At 39.0% G+C, this 18,894-nt stretch overlaps 1 protein-coding gene across 8 annotated transcripts in view; it reads right to left on the bottom strand.

Annotated features, from left to right (window-relative positions):
* Positions 1-4,273: 4,273 nt before the first annotated feature.
* UTP18 (UTP18 small subunit processome component) overlaps positions 4,274-18,894 on the bottom strand; it is a 39,581-nt gene continuing 24,960 nt past the window's right edge. Inside the window, exons 11-15 of one of the 8 annotated variants that reach the window (XR_010937215.1) lie at positions 12,016-12,190; positions 6,998-7,140; positions 5,629-5,667; positions 4,759-4,805; positions 4,274-4,429 (exon numbers count right to left, since the gene is read on the bottom strand). Coding sequence is in view for 7 of the 8 variants with exons in the window: in XM_067714426.1 (XP_067570527.1) it covers positions 5,643-5,667; positions 6,998-7,140; positions 12,016-12,190 (343 nt within the window). In the remaining variant the exon portion in view is untranslated. Of the gene's footprint in view, positions 5,668-6,997; positions 7,141-12,015; positions 12,191-18,894 lie in introns of all 8 variants that reach the window. The other 7 variants (XM_067714429.1, XM_067714426.1, XM_067714425.1 and 4 more) reach the window with 7 other exon arrangements.

Consider the following 18,894-nt stretch of genomic DNA (forward strand, 5'->3'; position numbering starts at 1 on the left):
GACGTATGTCAATTACTTCTCAATAAAACTGGAAAAAAGAAAAAGAAAAGCCCTGCCAGGGAAGAGACTATTTTCTCCCTGTTCCCTTCCTTCCAGCTTGGAATGCTCTTGGGTTGTGTGAGGATGTGAGACTTCAGGTACAGCAGCCATTTTGCAGCCATGAGTAATAGGCAAAGAGAACCCCAGACACACTGACCAAAGATACGGCATTGCTGAGCCACCGAATGGATTCTGAAGCCAGCCTGCCACCTCTAGACTTCATCAACGTTAAATGTCCTTATGATTTAAGCCACTATTTGTCAGGTTTTCTTGCATCTGAACATATAATTGACTCAATACCCCCCCCCCAAAAAAAAACTACTAGCAAAATATACATCAAACTGTTAATAGAGGTTCCGTTGGATAGGAAGGGAGAGAGGACTTTCACTTTTTCTTGAAATATATTTTTCCCAAAAAATATATGAGTATTGCTTAGGTCAAAAATTGAAAAAAAAAATACAGTTCAACTTTAGTAACCACACATGGCCTACATATCTGGCTTCTAATTTCCCTTGTCTTATTCATTTTCCCAGGCTCTGATTCACTTCTATTTTCCCTCTTTACTGTGTGTTTTGGAAGGCCACTTCCAATCTTCTGTTGAAAGACTGTATTAAAAAAAAATGCAACAAAGGGTATAGGTACTATAATCGAAGTCCATCTCAGTCTTGTTAGATGTGCAGAGTTTGAAAGGCAGAAATAGTAAAGGCAAGGAGGAAGCATCAGCAAGAACAAAGGCATGTGGGAGAAAAACAGCTAAGTTTATTCAGGGAAATCTCAAGTAGCTCAAGATTTCTGGAGTGGTGAGAGCTAGAGAGATGGAAAGAGGCTGAAATAAAGGGTCCTTCTACGAGCATAGGAGCTGGAATGTCAGCTTGAACCTGACTGTGGTCATGATTCTAATGATGGCAGCTAACATTCACTGAGAACATGTTCTGGACCAGGTGCTGTTCTGAATCTAATAACTAGTCCTACAAAGCAAGTCAGCTTTTATGCCCTTTCCATAGATGGGGAAACTAAACAGTTTGGGAGAGATGAGCTGTTGAAGGATTTTAAGCAAGAGTAGCATGTTGAGATTTGTATTTTTAAAACACATCTCTATACATACTTAAATATTTAGAGATGAAATGATACATCTTGGCTTTGCTTCAAAATAACCAGTTTGTGGGTGGGGATATAGATAAAAATTCCCAGGAGCTGATCATTGTTGAAGCTGGGTGATGCATAGAAGAGGGTGTATTATACTAATCTCTCTTCTTTTGTATACATTTGAAGTTTTCCATAATAAACGTTTTTTAAAAATCTCTGGCTGCAATATAGAGATCCAACTGAAAGTGTGAAGTTAGGGTATTAACAGGTGAGAGCTGATCAGAGTCGGTGAAGTGGCAGTAGGATAAAAAAAATAAGACATTTTGAGAGAAACTAGTCTTTGTGGTGGGGGGATGGAGTAGCGGAAAAACCTCAGGTTTAAAGTCAGTCTTAGGTACCTAGCTTAAGTGACGCAGTTAATGCAGCAGCTGTTAACATTATAGGGAATAAAAAAACAGGTCTGGGAAACAGTGAAAGGAAGGGTGTGGAAGTGTGTTCAGTTTTGGATATGTCGAGTTTGGTATGGCAGTGTGTGGGGCATCTGAATCAGTGGCCCTTTCATAGAAAATCCTTGAGTATATACCTTCAATTCAATCAAACCTATTTGTTTACAAATTACCTAAATGATCTATAGTAATATGTTATGTAACAAAGATACTTTTTGCATGGCATAGAAGTTCTAGCATTTCCTACCCACAACTTAATGGGCTGTATTTCATACTATTAAGAGTATGGACACACTACCCTTTGAGGACCACTGATCTCCGTAAGGGTGATGGTTTTAGACTGGAATGTTCAACCTCTCTGAACCTCAATTTACTCCCATGTTTATAGAAAATACTACTTTCCTTACAGAAGAACAATGAAAATGTCATGAGATCTACATATATGCTGATGTGAGCACAAGTATGGTGCCAGGGGCTGCAAAATGCTGTTTATACTCCATTCTTCCTTCTCCCCACACCTCTTGCCCCAGTCTCCATTTCCTCCAGATTAGAGTAACAGAATAGCCCATGCTTTTTGCTTCTTGTGTGAGGAATCTGGAGATGCATTTAAGTGGACTCCCGAGTGGCTTGAGAGCTGATTACAGGTGTGAGCAAGCACTTCATTTCATAGGCATTTGCTTGCTTACATCCCATCCCCAAGGTGAAGTGCAAAAATGCTGGTCACAAACCCTGCAGCTGGTCACTTCATTCTGCACAGGCTTAGAAAGGGTTACACACCCTCACCAGGAACACACCACACTTAACAGCTAGTACAGCAAGAGACTTCTCACAAATGGAGAAATTTTTCAAGAGGCTAATAATTCTTCAGTTCATTGAATATTAGCAGGGATTGGGCGAGAGATGAGTTGAATACACTAAAGGTCAATGCATTACTCCAAATAAACCCCATGTGGCTCTAGATGACAAAGTATCACCTCACAGCTTGACAGTCCCCCCCAAAACACATATAAGCCACATTCATGCTACCTTAGCAACTGCCAATAGAGAAGTGGGTAAATAAGTTCATGACTGTGGCTCTTACCTCCCTGAAGAGTTCGCTTGGCACTGGTTACAAGAAGAAGGATTTGAGCTTGACTCAAATCCTCTAATCCCCATCAAGGGAGTAAAAAAAATTAGAACTGGGTATTCTTTATTCTCCCCCTAGTAGAGTATAAATATGACCTAGAGATGTTAACAAAGTAGAATTAAAATTTAAACTCTGGGGGCTTCCCTGGTGACGCAGTGGTTGAGAATCCGCCTGCCAAAGCAGGAGACACAGGTTCAAGCCCTGGTCCGGGAAGATCCCACATGCTGCGGGGCAACTAAGCCTCTGCGCCACAACTACTGAGTCTGCGCTCTAGAGCCCGCAAACCACAACTAGTGAAGCCCGTGCTCTGCAACAAGACAAGCCACCGCAAGGAAGAGTAGCCCCCACTTGCCACAACTAGAGAAAGACTGCGCACAGCAACGAAGACCCAATGCAGCCAAAAATAAATAAAATAAAATAAATTTAAACTCTGCTTCCATTATTTTTTTCTAGAACGATAAATTCCTATAAGTCTTTCACTCTGAAAACCACATGCAAAATAAGCACATATAACGCTTAGCGTCCATTTCTGAAACAATGATTGAGCTGAAGCTTAAGATAAGGTGATGACAAAAAGCTACAAAAGCTTCAATTACTCACATAATCTAATGCTGCCCTCTAGCAACTCAAAAGAGAAATATTAATAAGCCTACTGGATCTAGGACTCTGAAATTTTTAGCCTTAGTTTATTTACGACAGAAGACGCTGAAAAAGGAGGCCACATAGGGTCTCCACAATTGTACAGCAATAGCTCATCTTAATAGAAAATGTTCTTTTAGAAAGATGCTGGGATACGTTAACACAATCCAGTGGGCTGCTCGAGGTCATCACCCGTAGACCTGGAAGGACCCTGAAGACACTGAAGATACTCAGCACTGGCCTGTTTGTCTGTACATTTAAGTGGGATCTATTACTTCTCTGGGCAGAGCCAGAACCATTTTTTGTCATTGGAGTAACTTCCTTTTCTAACCTGCCATTTCTTTTCCACATTTTAGAAAGGAGGTGGGGTGAAATACATAATATAATGTCAGTTTTTCCTAAGAAACATAGGGACTTAAGCAAGGTTATAGTATGATTAAAGAATTATGCAATCAACTGACAAACTTGGAACCTCAACTAAACTTTTAAGTTGGCGTCATGTACATTTCCAGGAAGGGGAGTGGCTAGTAATTAGTAGGACAAGCATACCAGGTGTTCATATGCCCCCTTCCCCACAAAGTAACAGTGACAATCATTTGAAGTACTAAGCCCAGAAAAGTCTTTTCGCTTCCACAACTACCTTTCTAGGAAAACCTGAAGGTTCAAAATTTATACCATTAGATCCCATGGTTCTCATAAATGTGGACTGACCTCCAGCTCATCAGAACCTCTGTTAGCTGATACCCAGAAACACAGAGAGATCTATGCTGGGAAAGGGGGAAATACTCATCAGGGTTAACTGTGAAACAGGAGACTAACTACCTGTATTATTTTTGGCTACAGACAGGTGTTTCCAATCTCTCATGCTGGGTCTTAAAAGAAATGCACCCAAATTAGCGTGTGTGTAGGTGGAGAGGGAAGAACCACATACACTTAGTTTCAAACAAAAGTTACTATGGGTTTATTAAAACATTTCTGGTAACTTAAATAAGCACAGCTGGCTCAATATATCATTATCCTTATATTATCACTCATTCTGGAAAGTTTCTGAGAAGATTTATCAGGATGGGTTTCTCTTGTGGCTCAACTGGATCTGAGGAAAGAACAGAAGAAATTATATACTTGATTTATAGTCACTGGTCACCAACAAACAACATGCACTGGCAGTGCTGTTTTGGGAGGCAAGGCAGCTGGACTGCTTTCCCCTCCTGGCTAACGGTTTGCTCAAAATTCCACCACCTTCAAAAATTCTTTCCCCTAATTAAGTCTACATGCACTCCCAGAGTCTCTCCTCAACATTTATGAATCTCAGAGAAGACCAAATTAGTCAACTGTGATGAACAGCTGGTCGCAGCTCCACCTCAGAACCACCACCATATCTCAGGTGAAAAATCAAGCCATAGGAAGAGAAGCATGTCCTACTGTTTTAAATACCAAGCAGCAATTGGAGGAAGGCACAAATCTTGTACCTGGAAGTCAAAAGGTACAAACGTCCAGTTATAAGATAAATAAGTACTAAGGATGGGATGTACAACATGATAAATATAACGAACACTGCAGTGTGTTATACAGGAAAGTGGTTGAGAGAGTAAACCCTAGGACTTCTCACCACACAGAAAAAAGTTTTTCTCTATTTCTTTAATTTTTATCTATACGGATGTTCACTAAACTTATTGTGGTAATCATTTCATGACGTATGTGAGTCAAATCATTATGCTGTACACCTGAAACTTATACAGTGCTGTATGCCAATTATATCTCAATGAAACTGGAAGAAAAAGAAATACATATATGGCGTATATGTGTACATATATGCATATGCCAAATATATCTACTATATACGGCAGCAAAACTAATGACCAACCATTAACTAGCCACAAGGCAAGCCACTTATAATCCCTCAAGAAACATACGAAATAAAAGGGTTTGAGCTTACGGAAGCTATAATTATATCTGGAGATACTTGTCTCTCTCAGTTAAGTCTCTTCTCCTTTGTGGATTAAATATTCAGTAATTATAATTTTGATGACCATTATGGACACAATATTAAAGATCTGCCCTCAGAAGAACAGAGCCAGACTGTTGTGATTTGGGATAAAAAATTCCCAAGGAAGGTTCAAGTCCAACTAGGCTCTTCCTGATCTACATCCATCCCACTCCCTTAACTGAAGACAGCGCAACCCAGAGGCAAAGAAACAAAAATCAGTTAATATGGTCCCTCTGCCAACTGACAGCAATGGGTGTAACCTTAAAACTTTGTAGGATGAAAAAAAAAGTGAAAGATTTTCTTACTTCAAATAATCTCTTTAAAAGTCTGAGTAATGATGCAACCTGAAAAAGTAAAAGACAAAATCATCAAAACAATTTTGTGATTACCCAGGATACTGTCAATTAGATCGCAGAATGACACTTAGGAAGACTTTGGTGCGGAAATGTAATCACAATCACTCTCACTAGGCAGCTAGGTGACTCCTCAAGCTGCCATTCTGAAGTATCCTAATGCTAATACCTCAGATTTTAGATAAAAGCCATCAGCTTGCTCCAAAGCATTACATCACGGTCTATGAAATACCTGATCAGCCACATCCAACAGAAATACTGTCAGTCCAATCCACACGCTAGAAACAGTCTCACTAGAGACCAATGCTCTGGTGAAAACTCTAATGAGCTTTGGGGCTTAAGAAAAGAAACAAATCAGTTATAATAAACCAAAGCTTTGGAAGAGAATTCCTAAGTTCAGTAAGAATCTGCATCCTTTTATAAAATCCAAACTGAAAGAACCACTCCAAAAATGACGTGAAATGAGAATGATGGAATTATCAATTTTCCCGGTACCACCCAACCATTTTCCTTTCAAAGTAAGTAAAACTATAAGCCATATTATTGTTTGCTCTGTTCTCTCTTCAAAACCAATTTGTATTCCTCCTCTTCTTCACCCCAGATTTCAGTTTCTTTGAAAGCAGGCCTTCCCTGAAGCATACAAACATAAACACAGGGTTCTATGCAACATTCACTGCCAACACATGGGAGCAACGAAAGGTGGCTATTATTTTTAAGTCACAGGTTCTCCCCCAGAGCTACCTTGTCACCTGTATCTTCTAGCAACAATGTAATTACATTTTATTTGTTCTTGCTTTATAGCCAAGTAGGTTGAGCACAGAAAAGAACCTGGACAGAGCACAGCCTTTTGGTATCCTTGTAGTTAACATCCTTATTTACAGCTTACAGCTGCAGGAAAAGAAATACCTCTTAAAAAAAATCACTTACATCTAGTGGAATAAATAGAGCATTGTCAGGTCAACAAAGGCTAATCTAAACATAAGGCACCATGAAAGTGGCAGTATTATTAAGGTGGCAACTTTTCCTCAATCTGACATTTTCAAAATATAGCTTCCCCCTTTCCTCCAAAAATTCCCCAAGTAAATTTTCTGCTAGAAAAATCTTATGGTAGAAAAATGCACATTTTTTTTTAGATATGACGATGGGAGTCGACTATAAACACTCTATAATTTATCAGTTAATAATTCTTAATTATAATTAATAAACTACAGATCTAATAAATTATATATAATTATAGACTTGAGAATGTAACAACTTTATCTTCACATTTTCAAAAGAAGCTGAGACTTCTTTCTGACTTCTAAACATAAATAATACCTACCTATACATCAGGGCCTTGCCCTTTTCATTCCCCAAAGCAAAATAACCACTTCTGGGAGAAAAATCCATAGTATAAACAAGAGAAATATTCTTCTTTTTAACAACTGGGAAGTTTGAAAATACTGTACAGGAAGGAAGGTGGACCTGCAGGAAATAATAAAAAGCTTTAAACTACAACAACTGGGAGCTCATCTTTCTTAAATTTTAGTCTTCATTCTGTCATTTTGCTGGAACAAAAAGTTCATTTTGATTGTAGCACACATCAAGTACAGTTCTCTTAATAAGGCAAAGTGTTCCAAAATTAAAATTTGATTCTCAATGTGCTATTAACTAAGAAGGAAGGGAAGGAAGAGAAGAAAGTGCTTTCTTGATGCTGCATTAAAATGCAGCATCTAGCATGGGGCCTGGGAGGGTCAAACGAATAAGTGAATGAATAAAGTGAAAAGTCAACAGTAGAGCCCATTAATGCTCTAACTTAATAACCACAGTAAAGGATACTAAAATTTAATCACAAGGAACAGATACTTCAAACATTATGAAGAGTTGGAATCCAAGACAAAGTCATATCAAATCTTCCAATATCATCTAACTCCCCTTTTTTCACTTTTATCTGTCAATTTTGTGGTATATTCTTTGCCTTTTGCAATCTCTCCTTGAGGAGGGCTAAACCATGAAAACCTAGTTCATCAAGTGAAACTGTGTTCTGATTGAGAAAGAGCCAAAAGCTCACCCCAAGGCCAGGTCTCTTTCTCCAGGAAAGTCTACTTGGGGGAAAACAGGCCCAAATCCAAGCTAGGCAAGACAAGTCCCCGTCCAATTTGTGGATAAATAAAACCCAAGCACGGAAGCCGTTACCTTAAGCAGACTAGGATTTTAACAAACTCTCATTTTCACACATTCTCTAGCTCTTCCAAGAAATACACCACCTTAATACTCACATACAGAATTATCATTCAGCTATTAATCATGGTAGTCTATCATCCTTCACTTTTAGATGAGACTTTAAACCACCCAATCAAGGTGATTTTCATAGACAAGTACCAGGTAAAACCCACTGTTAGATACACCTGTCTATTACACTGGTTTCAGTCAGTCACTAGGCCCTACTCCCCCAATAAATGCCTATTGACCATTTTTTGTCAAGAAAGTAAAATTTACAGTGAATCTCCAAGCCATTTTCGATTATTTTCAACTTCTCTGGGAAGCAGGCTCTGCCTGCACAGCCTGGCATCAATGCAAAGGCACTAGAAGTGGTCTTGACCCATTAAAGCTAAGAAGTTCACAAAAGTTGGGGCACAAGACACAAAGCAATTTTTTAAAGTTCATTTTTACCAGAAGGTAGCTGTGTATTTTTCTAGCTAAATAAACAGAACAATTCTGTTACCAAAATTATCAGAAATACTACAGTAAATACAAACACAAAGTTTATGATGTAAATGGAGTCTCTTTAGATGTGGTGCCTTGTGCAACAAATAACCTACACAACTGTACACAGCTGCCATGGTTTCACACGACAAGCTGATGTGTTCTTCCTGATGGAGGATAAATACCAACTTATGGGCAATTTAATTTTTTTTTTTTTTGCAGTACGCGGGCCTCTCACTGTTGTGGCCTCTCCTGTTGTGGAGCACAGGCTCCGGACGCGCAGGCTCAGCGGCTATGGCTCACGGGCCCAGCCGCTCCGCGGCATGTGGGATCTTCCCGGACCGGGGCACGAACCTGCGTCCCCTGCATCGGCAGGTGGACTCTCAACCACGGCGCCACCAGGGAAGCCCTGGACAATTTAATTTTAAATTTTATCTCCCCTACTGACTTGGATATCAGGGGCAAAAAACATGTTTATGCCCTCCTAAAAGACTCAACTGTAACTATTCCCCAGTGTTTTTAGTACATCTTCCCTCAGACCAATGACCCCCACCTGGTTAGAACTCAGCTGTGCTCTAACCTCTCTTTATGACCCCCGTATTAAAAGCTGTAATTGAACTAATAAGAAAAAGTCCTATAAAAACCCAACTTCTGGGCTTCCCTGGTGGCGCAGTGGTTGAGAGTCCGCCTGCTGATGCAAGGGACACGGGTTCGTGCCCCGGTCCGGGAAGATCCCACATCCCGCGGGGCGGCTGGGCCCGTGAGCCATAGCCGCTGAGCCTGCGCGTCCGGAGCCTATGCTCCGCAACAGGAGAGCCACAACAGTGAGAGGCACGCGTACCACCAAAAAAAACCAACTTCTTTAATTCAGAAAGTTCCCTTTATCTCCAACGTAATTTCTGTATTACATTTAAGGGTCCAGATACCAAAATTCAACAAATAAAAGGTCTCTCATCCTTAATTTAATGGATAAGGAGTTCCACAACTTCTACAACATCCAAGATTGTAGATGTAATAACAATTTAACTTCTGAGTCTCTGACTGGTGCAATGGCTTAGATTCATATTCACTGCTTTGTGCTGGAGTAACAGAACTCTTTGGATCATTATAAGAGATTGCATTTAATGACACTACCACTGTTTCACTGAGGCATTCTGAAGCTATGCCTGGCTTCTTTCCATTAGATATTATGGTTGACTACCATTTAAAAAATGGGAGTTAAAAAAAAAAAAAGGGAGTTGGCTGTTACTAATGAATTCCTTGTGTGATTTTGCCACAATAAAAAACCACAAATGCTGCCATGATCACTGAAGCAAACTAGGCAGAACTAACTACTAGGCATCTTGCAGAATACATTATGTCAAAAGAGATTGATCCCATGGTTTTCTAAAACAACTTACTACCATTAAAATGATAAAAGGTTAATATGTACTAGTCCACCACTACCATTACAGGAGCGGAGATTTTAAAGCTGACTTGAATTAGGATCCCCTCATTTATCAAATGATTCATTCAAGAGGCAATAAAACACAATGCTATATTTTCCAAACACTTTTTCCAGCAGAACTCTTTCTTCCCTCAAAGAAAATCTTATGCAGAATGCCAATACATACCACAAGTAATACTGAAGCTGCTCTATATAATACAGGGAGGAGCTTAGCCTCCTACTTGCCCTACTTACCATCTGAAGTCCTATACACATTCTAGGGCTCTGAGGAGTTTAGTCAGAAAACCATTAAAATGTTAGGAAGAATATGGAATCTAGCATCACAGTTCACTGCCCTTTACTAGCTGCTGACTTGGGGTGAGCCAATCCTCTGAGGACTGTTATTTGGCTCAAAATATTTTTGTACAATTCTTTATAAATCTTTGTAAACTATACACTATTAAAGCTGATGAAGTGTGTACGGTTTATTTGCTGAGTAAGCAAGATAAAAATAAGAATCTCTGTAAAGTGCTTATGGTATACACATAACAATAGCACAGTGTAATGCTGCCATTCAAAGTTCTATGCCATCTGCATACCTGGCCCACAGCAAGTAACTGTTGAATGAATGAAGAAATTGGTTCTGCCTGAAGGGTAGGAAACTTCACACAGATGGAGTGACATTTAAGCTGAACTCTGAGGTTGGGCAGAAAAGAGTCAACACTGGCCTGAGGCTGCTATCCTTAGAAAGGCCCGCTTGCAAGTGGCTCTTAGATGGCGTCTGGGAACTTGACTGGCATACAGGTCCCTACACACATGGGAAACTTTCCCTAAATGATAAGGACAGCTCACTATGCCTAAATGATTTGTCTCATGTGGTTTATGCTGAACACTTGCCTTTACTTCTGGGAGCCTTTACTTTGGGTACCTCCTAGGCAGAGGGTACCTACATGATCAACCCCCAATAAAAACCTTGGGCACTGAGTCTCTAATGAGCTTCTCTGGCAGAAAACACTTAACACATGTTGTCACAATTTGCTGTTGGAGGAATTAAATGTGTCCCATGTAACTTGCACTGGGAGAGGACTTGTATTAAATGCGTCCTATGTGACTTGCACTGGGAGAGGACTTGTGTTAAACGTGTCCTATGTGACCTGCACTGGGAGAGGACTTGTATTAAACGTGTCCTATGTGACCTGCACTGAGAGAGGACTTGTATTAAATGTGTCCTATGTGACTTGCACTAGGAGAGGACTCTTGGAAGTCTGTGCCTGTTTCTTCCAGGTTTCACCCCATGCACCTTTTCCTTTTGCTGATTTTGCTTTGTATCCTTTCTCTGTAATTATTCTTAGCCATGAGTATGACCATATTCTGAGTCCTGTGAGTCCTTTTATTTACTATACTATTCACCAAACCTGGGGGAAGTCCTGGGGATCCCTGGCACAGAGCTATCTTCACAAGTAACTATCCAGCTATCTAAATTGCACTCTTTGTACACAATTTATTTTCAAAAATTAAGAACTGCCTCTACTCCATTATGACACCAGGCCTTAAAAAAGTAGATGAAGAAAGAAAACTAGGGATTTCCCCGGTGGCACAGTGGTTAAGAATCCGCCTGCCAATGCAGGGGACACAGATTCGATCCCTGGCCCAGGAAGGTCCCACATGCCGTGGGGCAATTAAGCCCGTGTGCCACAACGTCTGAGGCTGAGCTCTAGAGCTCACAAGCCACAACTACTGAGCCTGTGTACCATAACTACTGAAGCCTGCGCACCTAGAGTCCGTGCTCTACAACGAGACGCCACCTCAATGAGAAGCCTGCGCACCACAACTAGAGAAAGACCGTGCACAGCAACGAAGACCCAATGCAGCCAAAACTAAATGAATGAATTAATTTAAAAAAAAAACTATAGAGGAATGAAGTGTTTGCTTTAAACATATTCCTTCATGTGTATGCCGAAAGAAACCTCTGAAAATGAAGACTACCACTTAAGAAATGCTAGGAATGGACAGCACAGCTTTCCCAAAAGAACTGACATAATACAAATTTGGTGGCTACTGTTAGTCATTTCTATAATAATACCCAAAAGCTACAGTATAAGGAATTTCTACATCAAAAGAGGCTACTCTTTTTAAAATAATCCAACACTTTCCTATTATCTTTCCATGTTTTCAACTTTAAATTTTAAAATTATCAATGCTAAAAGGAAAGGGTAAAGAAATATTACCAATCTGACTGCTTCTTTCATTTTTTCTGAAGCAATTGCCAAGATTTCTGTAGTAGGATTGAAGGTCAGAGAAGTAACACCTGTAACCAAGTTCATTATAGCTTTTATTGGCTTTGGGTTTGCTTCTTGGAGACAAGAATCTTGATTGTATATGTTTACCACTCCACAATTAGAACTGCAAAGAGAAAAAGGAATACAACAGATTAAAAACAAGCAAAAGAGTTTTCACCACCTAAGTGAATAAAGATTTAACCCCCCAAACTGATATTTACAGGAATCGTATTGTGTTACACAGGGACCATGGGCTGGAGAGTTCATCCCAAGGCAAAAGCTAGACACAGTCTATCAGTTCTACTGTAGTCTTACTGAACTCTTGTTAACTCTGGCAGCTTTTTAGTTACTAGCCTAGCTAGAAAATCCTACAAAGCGTAAAATCGTCATTATTCATCCCTTCAGTAACTATTTACTGAATTTCAACTCTATGCCAGGCACTATTTAATCGCCTGGGATGCAAAGGTGAACAAAAGAGAGTAAGACTGCCACTCTCATGGTATTTATGGCCAACCTAACATCCTAATATGCGAATGAGAGCTGTCCTTCCCCTATCTAAATAGGTCTCCTCCTTTCCTTTTTTATTCTATTCTATTTATGAGAACTTCCAAAACAGTGCTGAACAACAGCTGTAACAGCAAGCATATTAATTTTTTGCTCTACCAGGAATATCTACAGTCAAGAGTTATGGAAATGATCATCCACTCCAAGTTTACTGAAACATTTACCAGCAATGAATTATACCCAATATTCATAAAAAGTAGATCTTAATGGCTTTAACAGAATCATCCACAGACAAGAACTTTCAGTAAACTTTTTGCCCTCAGTGTTCAGACAAACTAACGTTATGGGCATCATTTGTAAGGAATAAGAATAAGGTACTTGTAATTCATAGATATTTAATTCAAACTTAATTAGCAAATGCAACATCAACCTGAAAGATGCAAGAAATTAAGCCTCAAACTAACAAGGGCGACACACATGTATTCCACTAAGTGTTCTCTCATTCCTATACTCATTCTCACTTAAGCTTACTGCCTACAGTGAACCAGGCACAGTGCATACACAAGATAAATTCAGTTCACATACAAGATTCCATAGCTTGAAATTATAGCCAACACACAAATAGTATGTTAGATTTAGTGCTTTAAAGTCTTCAAACTGCTTACATATACAGTTTTTGATATATATTTCATATACATTAAGAACGCCTTAATTTAAGGACAGCTAACTATATAGTCCATATTAACCACTCAGGAGAAACAATATATATCCTGGGTTTATATAATTTTGTTATGGACTGAACGTCTGTGTCCCACTGAAATTCTTATGTCGAAATCTTAATCCGAAATGTAATGGTATTAGGAGGTGAGCCTTTGGGCGGTAATTAGGTCATGAATGGGATTAGGGACTTTATATGATCTTTTTTTTTTTTTTTTTTGCGGTACGCGGGCCTCTCACTGTTGTGGCCTCTCCCATTGTGGAGCACAGGTTCCATACGCGCAGGCGCTCAGCGGCCATGGCTCACGGGCCTGGCCGGACGTGCAGGCTCAGCGGCCATGGCTCACGGGCCCAGCCGCTCCGCGGCATGTGGGATCTTCCCGTACCAGGGCACGAACCCGTGTCCCCTGCATCGGCAGGCGGACTCTCAACCACTGCGCCACCAGGGAAGCCCAGGGACTTTATAAAAGTGACCCCAGAGGCTCTCTCACTCTCTTTTCACCCTGTGGGGTCACAGCAAGAAGCCAGCCTATTGCAACCTGGGAAGAAGGCCCTCACCAAGGACCCAAGCATGCTGGCAACCTGATTTCAGACTTCCAGTCTCCAGAAATGTGAGAAATAAGCTTCTGTTGATTATAAGCTACCAATCTATGGTACTTTGTTACAACAACCTAAGACAAAATTTATATTTTCCTTATTTATATATTTGACTTGGATCAAAATATCTATTCACTGTACTTATTTTATACTAAATCTCTTTTCTTGCTGAAAACTAATTTATGCCTAAATCCATCTTAATTAAAGATGGAAAGTTATAATCCATATACTCTCTTCTAAATATCAATTTTAGATCAAATCTTATCCTCGTGAACATCAGAGTACCCTTAAATATAGCCTATGTTGCTTAGATGTGTGGAACAAAAATGGTACAAGTTAATCATTTTGACATATGGAAACTTACAGTGGTATTTGTGCTAAAATATATTGATAACTGATTCTAATATGCTACTGAGAGTGGTTATTTATTGAATGATATCTATATAACCAGCAATATGCAAACTGTCACAGGAACATAGAATATCAGAAGGAATTTAACCCCAGAAAAAATACACCTGCAAGAAATACCCAGAAATACAGAACATAAGCTAAGCTCTTTACGTGATCTAGAACCTCAAAGAAGGGAAAAATCAATATGAGGTGAAGTTGCTCCAGTGAAGCTCTGTGGAAGAGGTAGGTAAGACGTGAGATGGAGAAGGGAAATATTAGGTTAAAAAAACAAACAAAGAACAACAACAACGAAAACCAGGTATCGTAAGTGGAAGAACAGGACCAAAGGGAGAAAGGAGCTCATCCCTGAAATCCAAACTAAAGAAACAGACATGACTGTTATCTTTCCACCCTCAACCACAGCTGATTGGACTAGAAGCAGGTTCTTGAATCAAGAAGCCAATCCATTAGCAGATCAGCAACCATGACGTATCCTGGTACACAAAAATCTTCCCCAACAGGAATGATGGCAATTAACCACATCAACCTACCTCTAGTGTCTCTCTCATCTCATTTACCCCCATGGACCATCAGTGTCTTTAATTCCACTCACTTCTAACTGCTTGTGGAACAGCCCCGTGACACGCCTATCTCTGGCACGCCTCCCTCCTCCACCCTCATTCTATGGACAACTCCACTCTTCTGGCTGTCTTGGCCAGGAGCCTGATAATGTCACTGCTTCTCTCCCATCCCAATTTTCTAAGCAGTTATGACATATGTTACAAGCATTGTTTACCTATCTCCCTATTCCCATTCCCACCTTTACTACTTAATGCCTGGATTATTGCAATGACCTCAAGGCTCATCTACCTGCACCTCTATTCCCCTTCTGAAGGCTGTCATGCAAATTATCTACTTCAAACTCTAAAATTCAAATATCATCATGTTTCTCCTCTGCTTAAAAACTCTTAACGGTTTCTCTTTCCACTTAATGTCCATATTCTTCGACACAGCATAAAAGACCTTTCTACAAGTTATCCCCTGACTGCTTACCTTTGTAGCCTAACCCCCCTTAAGAGTCATCCCATCCAGACTTCTCTCAGAACACAAACCTGAATTTTCTCATCCTTTCCACTATCTGCAATGCCTTTCTCTGAACTCCACCTGGCCCTCAAAATGGCCAGCTCAAGTGCCAATATCCCCCAAACCCTTTTCCAGACATTCAACAATAACAGCCTTCACCATTCCTAACATTCTTAAAATTAAAACACTGTATCTCAACTGCAGCCCTTAAGACGTCTCACCTTGTAAATAGAGATACATGTATGCATGTCCTCACAAAAGATCAAAAACTATGAGAAGGTGATGATGCATAGTTCTATCTCACAATCTCCAGCTCAATGCTCAATAAATGTTTTTATGAATGAGGAAACTGAAGCAAAAACATATCCCTGAATAAAACAGGTTTTCCTTGCGTTATAAAGCATACATGTCCTGAACAATCTCTAGATGAAGCAAAATGAAACCCATTTTATATGTTCAATGAGAGCACTAAAATTAAAGAACTACTAATTCCAGGCCCTAAATCATAACAAATTTCACACTTTTCTATAGCCCTGAATTATTCAGTATTCTTTTAAAATAAAATCAAAAATACTTGGGGGTGGCAGTGTGGAAAGAACACAGAACTGGAAACTAGACAACATGAGTTCCAGATCCAGCTCTGCCAATAACTAGTTGATAAGTAACAACACTTGAATTACCTAACTAATAGACCTCAGTTTCCTTATCAATAAAATGACTGGATTAGACTGGCACTACTCAGTATACCTTTCTGTGATTATGGAAGTACTCTATAGCTGTGCTGCTCAATATGATAGCCACTAGACACATGTGGCTACTGAATACATAAAATGTGGCCAGTGTCATCAAGGAACTAGATTTTTTTAAAATTTTAATTAATTTAAAATTAAATAGCACATGTGGCTAGAAGTTACTGTGATGGACGTGCAGAATTAGACTAAGACACCAGCAAGAAATTAAAAACAGATACACAAACAAATGGAAAGATAACAGAAAAGGGACAATCATCATCAGAATAAACTAATACTGAAAATATCTTAGAAAGAGAAACTTTTTGTTAGCTTTAAGTTATAAAAGACTAGTTTCCACATTCTCCCAATCCAGGTAGATTACTGAAATCACAAAAATCCTGAAGCAAAGTTTTAAGCTAAGGGTTTAAAACACAGATTTAAGTAGGAAAAATAGCAATCTAAGGTATATTTAGACATTTTAAAAGATAAAAGATAAAGCTAATAAAAGCTGAAGCACAGAATGTTTGAAGCTGATGTTCCAAAGGGATTACATACATGGCACAAAAGGATTCATTCTAAAGACACACTGGACTAAATGTTCTTTACTTCTTGTAAGACTCCTTAATTTGCAAAACTCCTAGTGATTGTACCATTTTATATTTAAACACATCAACACACAGAGATGTACCTTTAAAAAGGCAGTAGAACTCAACCATAAAAAACAATGAAATGTTGCCATTTGCAACAACATGGATGGACTTGGAGGACATTAAGCTAAGTGAAATAAGTCAGAGAAAGACAAATACTGTATGACACTTATATGTGGAATCTAAGAAATATAACAAACTCATAAATGTAACAAAAAAGAAACAGACACAGATATAGAGAACAAACTAGTGGTTACCAGTGGGGTGAGGGAAGCGACTAGGGGCAATATAGGGGTAGGGGTCTAAAAGGTACAAACTATTATGTATAAAATAAGCTACAAGAATATATTGTACAACACAGGAAATATAGCCAATATTCTAATAACTATAAATGGAGTATAAACTTTAAAACTGTGAATCACTGTACTGTACATCTGTAACTTACATAATATTGCACATCAACTATACTTCAATAAAATAAAACAGCCCAGACAAAACTATAATTCAAAAAGATACATGCACCCCTATGCTATGAGCAGCTCTATGTACAATAACCAAGACACAGAAGCAACCTAAATGTCTGTCGACAGATGAATAGATACGGATGTGGTATATATTTATATTCAATGAATATACTCAGCCATAAAAAAGAATAAAATAATGCCATTTGCAGCAACATGGATGGACCCAGAGATTATCATATTAAGTAAAGTAAGTCAGAAACAGAAAGACAAATACCGTATTATATCACTTATATATGTGGAATCTAAAATACGACACAAATGAACATATCTACAAAACAGAAACAGACTCACAGACATAGAGAACAGACCTGTGGTTGGGGGTGGTGGGGAGGGGCGGGAGTGTGGGATTAGCAGAGGCAAACTATTAGATATAGGATGGATAAACAACAAGGTCCTACTGCATAGCAAAGGGAGCTATAGTAAATATCCTGGGATAAACGATAATGGAAAAGAATATGAAAAAGAATACATATGTATAACTGAGTCACTTTACAGCAGATATTAACACACCATTGTAGATCAACTGTACTTCAATAAAATTTTTAAAAAGAAAACAAACAAAAATTTTAAAGGTTAAAAGCTCCAGCTCTGGAGCCAGACTATTTGTAATCTTGGGTCTTCCACTTACTGTCTGACCCTAACCAAGTTACTTAACTCACAGTGCCTCAGCTTCCCCACCTGTAAAGCAGGGATCATAGTACCAATATCATGGAGTAGGAAATGAGAATTAAGTTAGATTATATATGAGAAGATATCTATATATATATTTATATACACACATACATATGTAGCTTACATATATACACACACACACAAAATACACGTATACAGCTATATATGAAAAACAGTGCTTGGCAGATACTAAGTGCTGAAAAATTTTGCTATTAATATTATAAATCTTTTTATTATAATTATTATTCAGAGCACAGTTTAAGACTATTTAGATGGAAACTAGTAAAAAGACAATCTTAATTTGTGTATTTTTAAGAAGGTAATGAAGACTAAAGTCAACAAGTATCTAACCACCTGATAGAACTTTGATGAGAAAATATAAAAACAGGTATTTTTATGGCTTTGACCAACAGTTCTCAAAATACAAAGAGCCCGAAGTGGTTTATCGGTTGCACACCCCCAGTCAAGGCAGGAGCCCAAGCCAGTGACGTTCCATGACTGCAGCACAAGATGCTCCTAACTTCTTCACTGTAAAGCAGAGAAAATAAAGCAACAGCAACAAGATACAGGGGATTCTCCAAGTCACCTTACGGGGCCACCTGAATTTAGTGAGCTATCTTCTGAAGTCTATGTATTCAAAGAGCTGTCACATGCAAAGGAGAGAATATGCCAGGTCTCAACTTCCCATTCTTCAATATACAGTGCTTTGTAATACATAGCCAGCATTCAAATTTTTCTTTTTCTTTTTTTTCTTTTTTTTTTTTTTTACTGACTGACTTCTAGACTAGATAGGAAGTCACAAAACACATTACTGCATATACAGAAGATGCAGCAAAGGTACAACTTAACTAAGATTCTACCCAGTAGAGCGAGAAGGGCACTGCACCTGGAAAAGTAAGACTGCAGGCTTCAAGACCCCTCCTTATCAATGATTTCAGTTGTGTCTTACAGAACGCTTCAGGG

This window comes from Pseudorca crassidens, chromosome 19 (assembly GCF_039906515.1).
Source record: "Pseudorca crassidens isolate mPseCra1 chromosome 19, mPseCra1.hap1, whole genome shotgun sequence".
In the NCBI taxonomy this organism is placed as follows: domain Eukaryota; kingdom Metazoa; phylum Chordata; class Mammalia; order Artiodactyla; family Delphinidae; genus Pseudorca; species Pseudorca crassidens.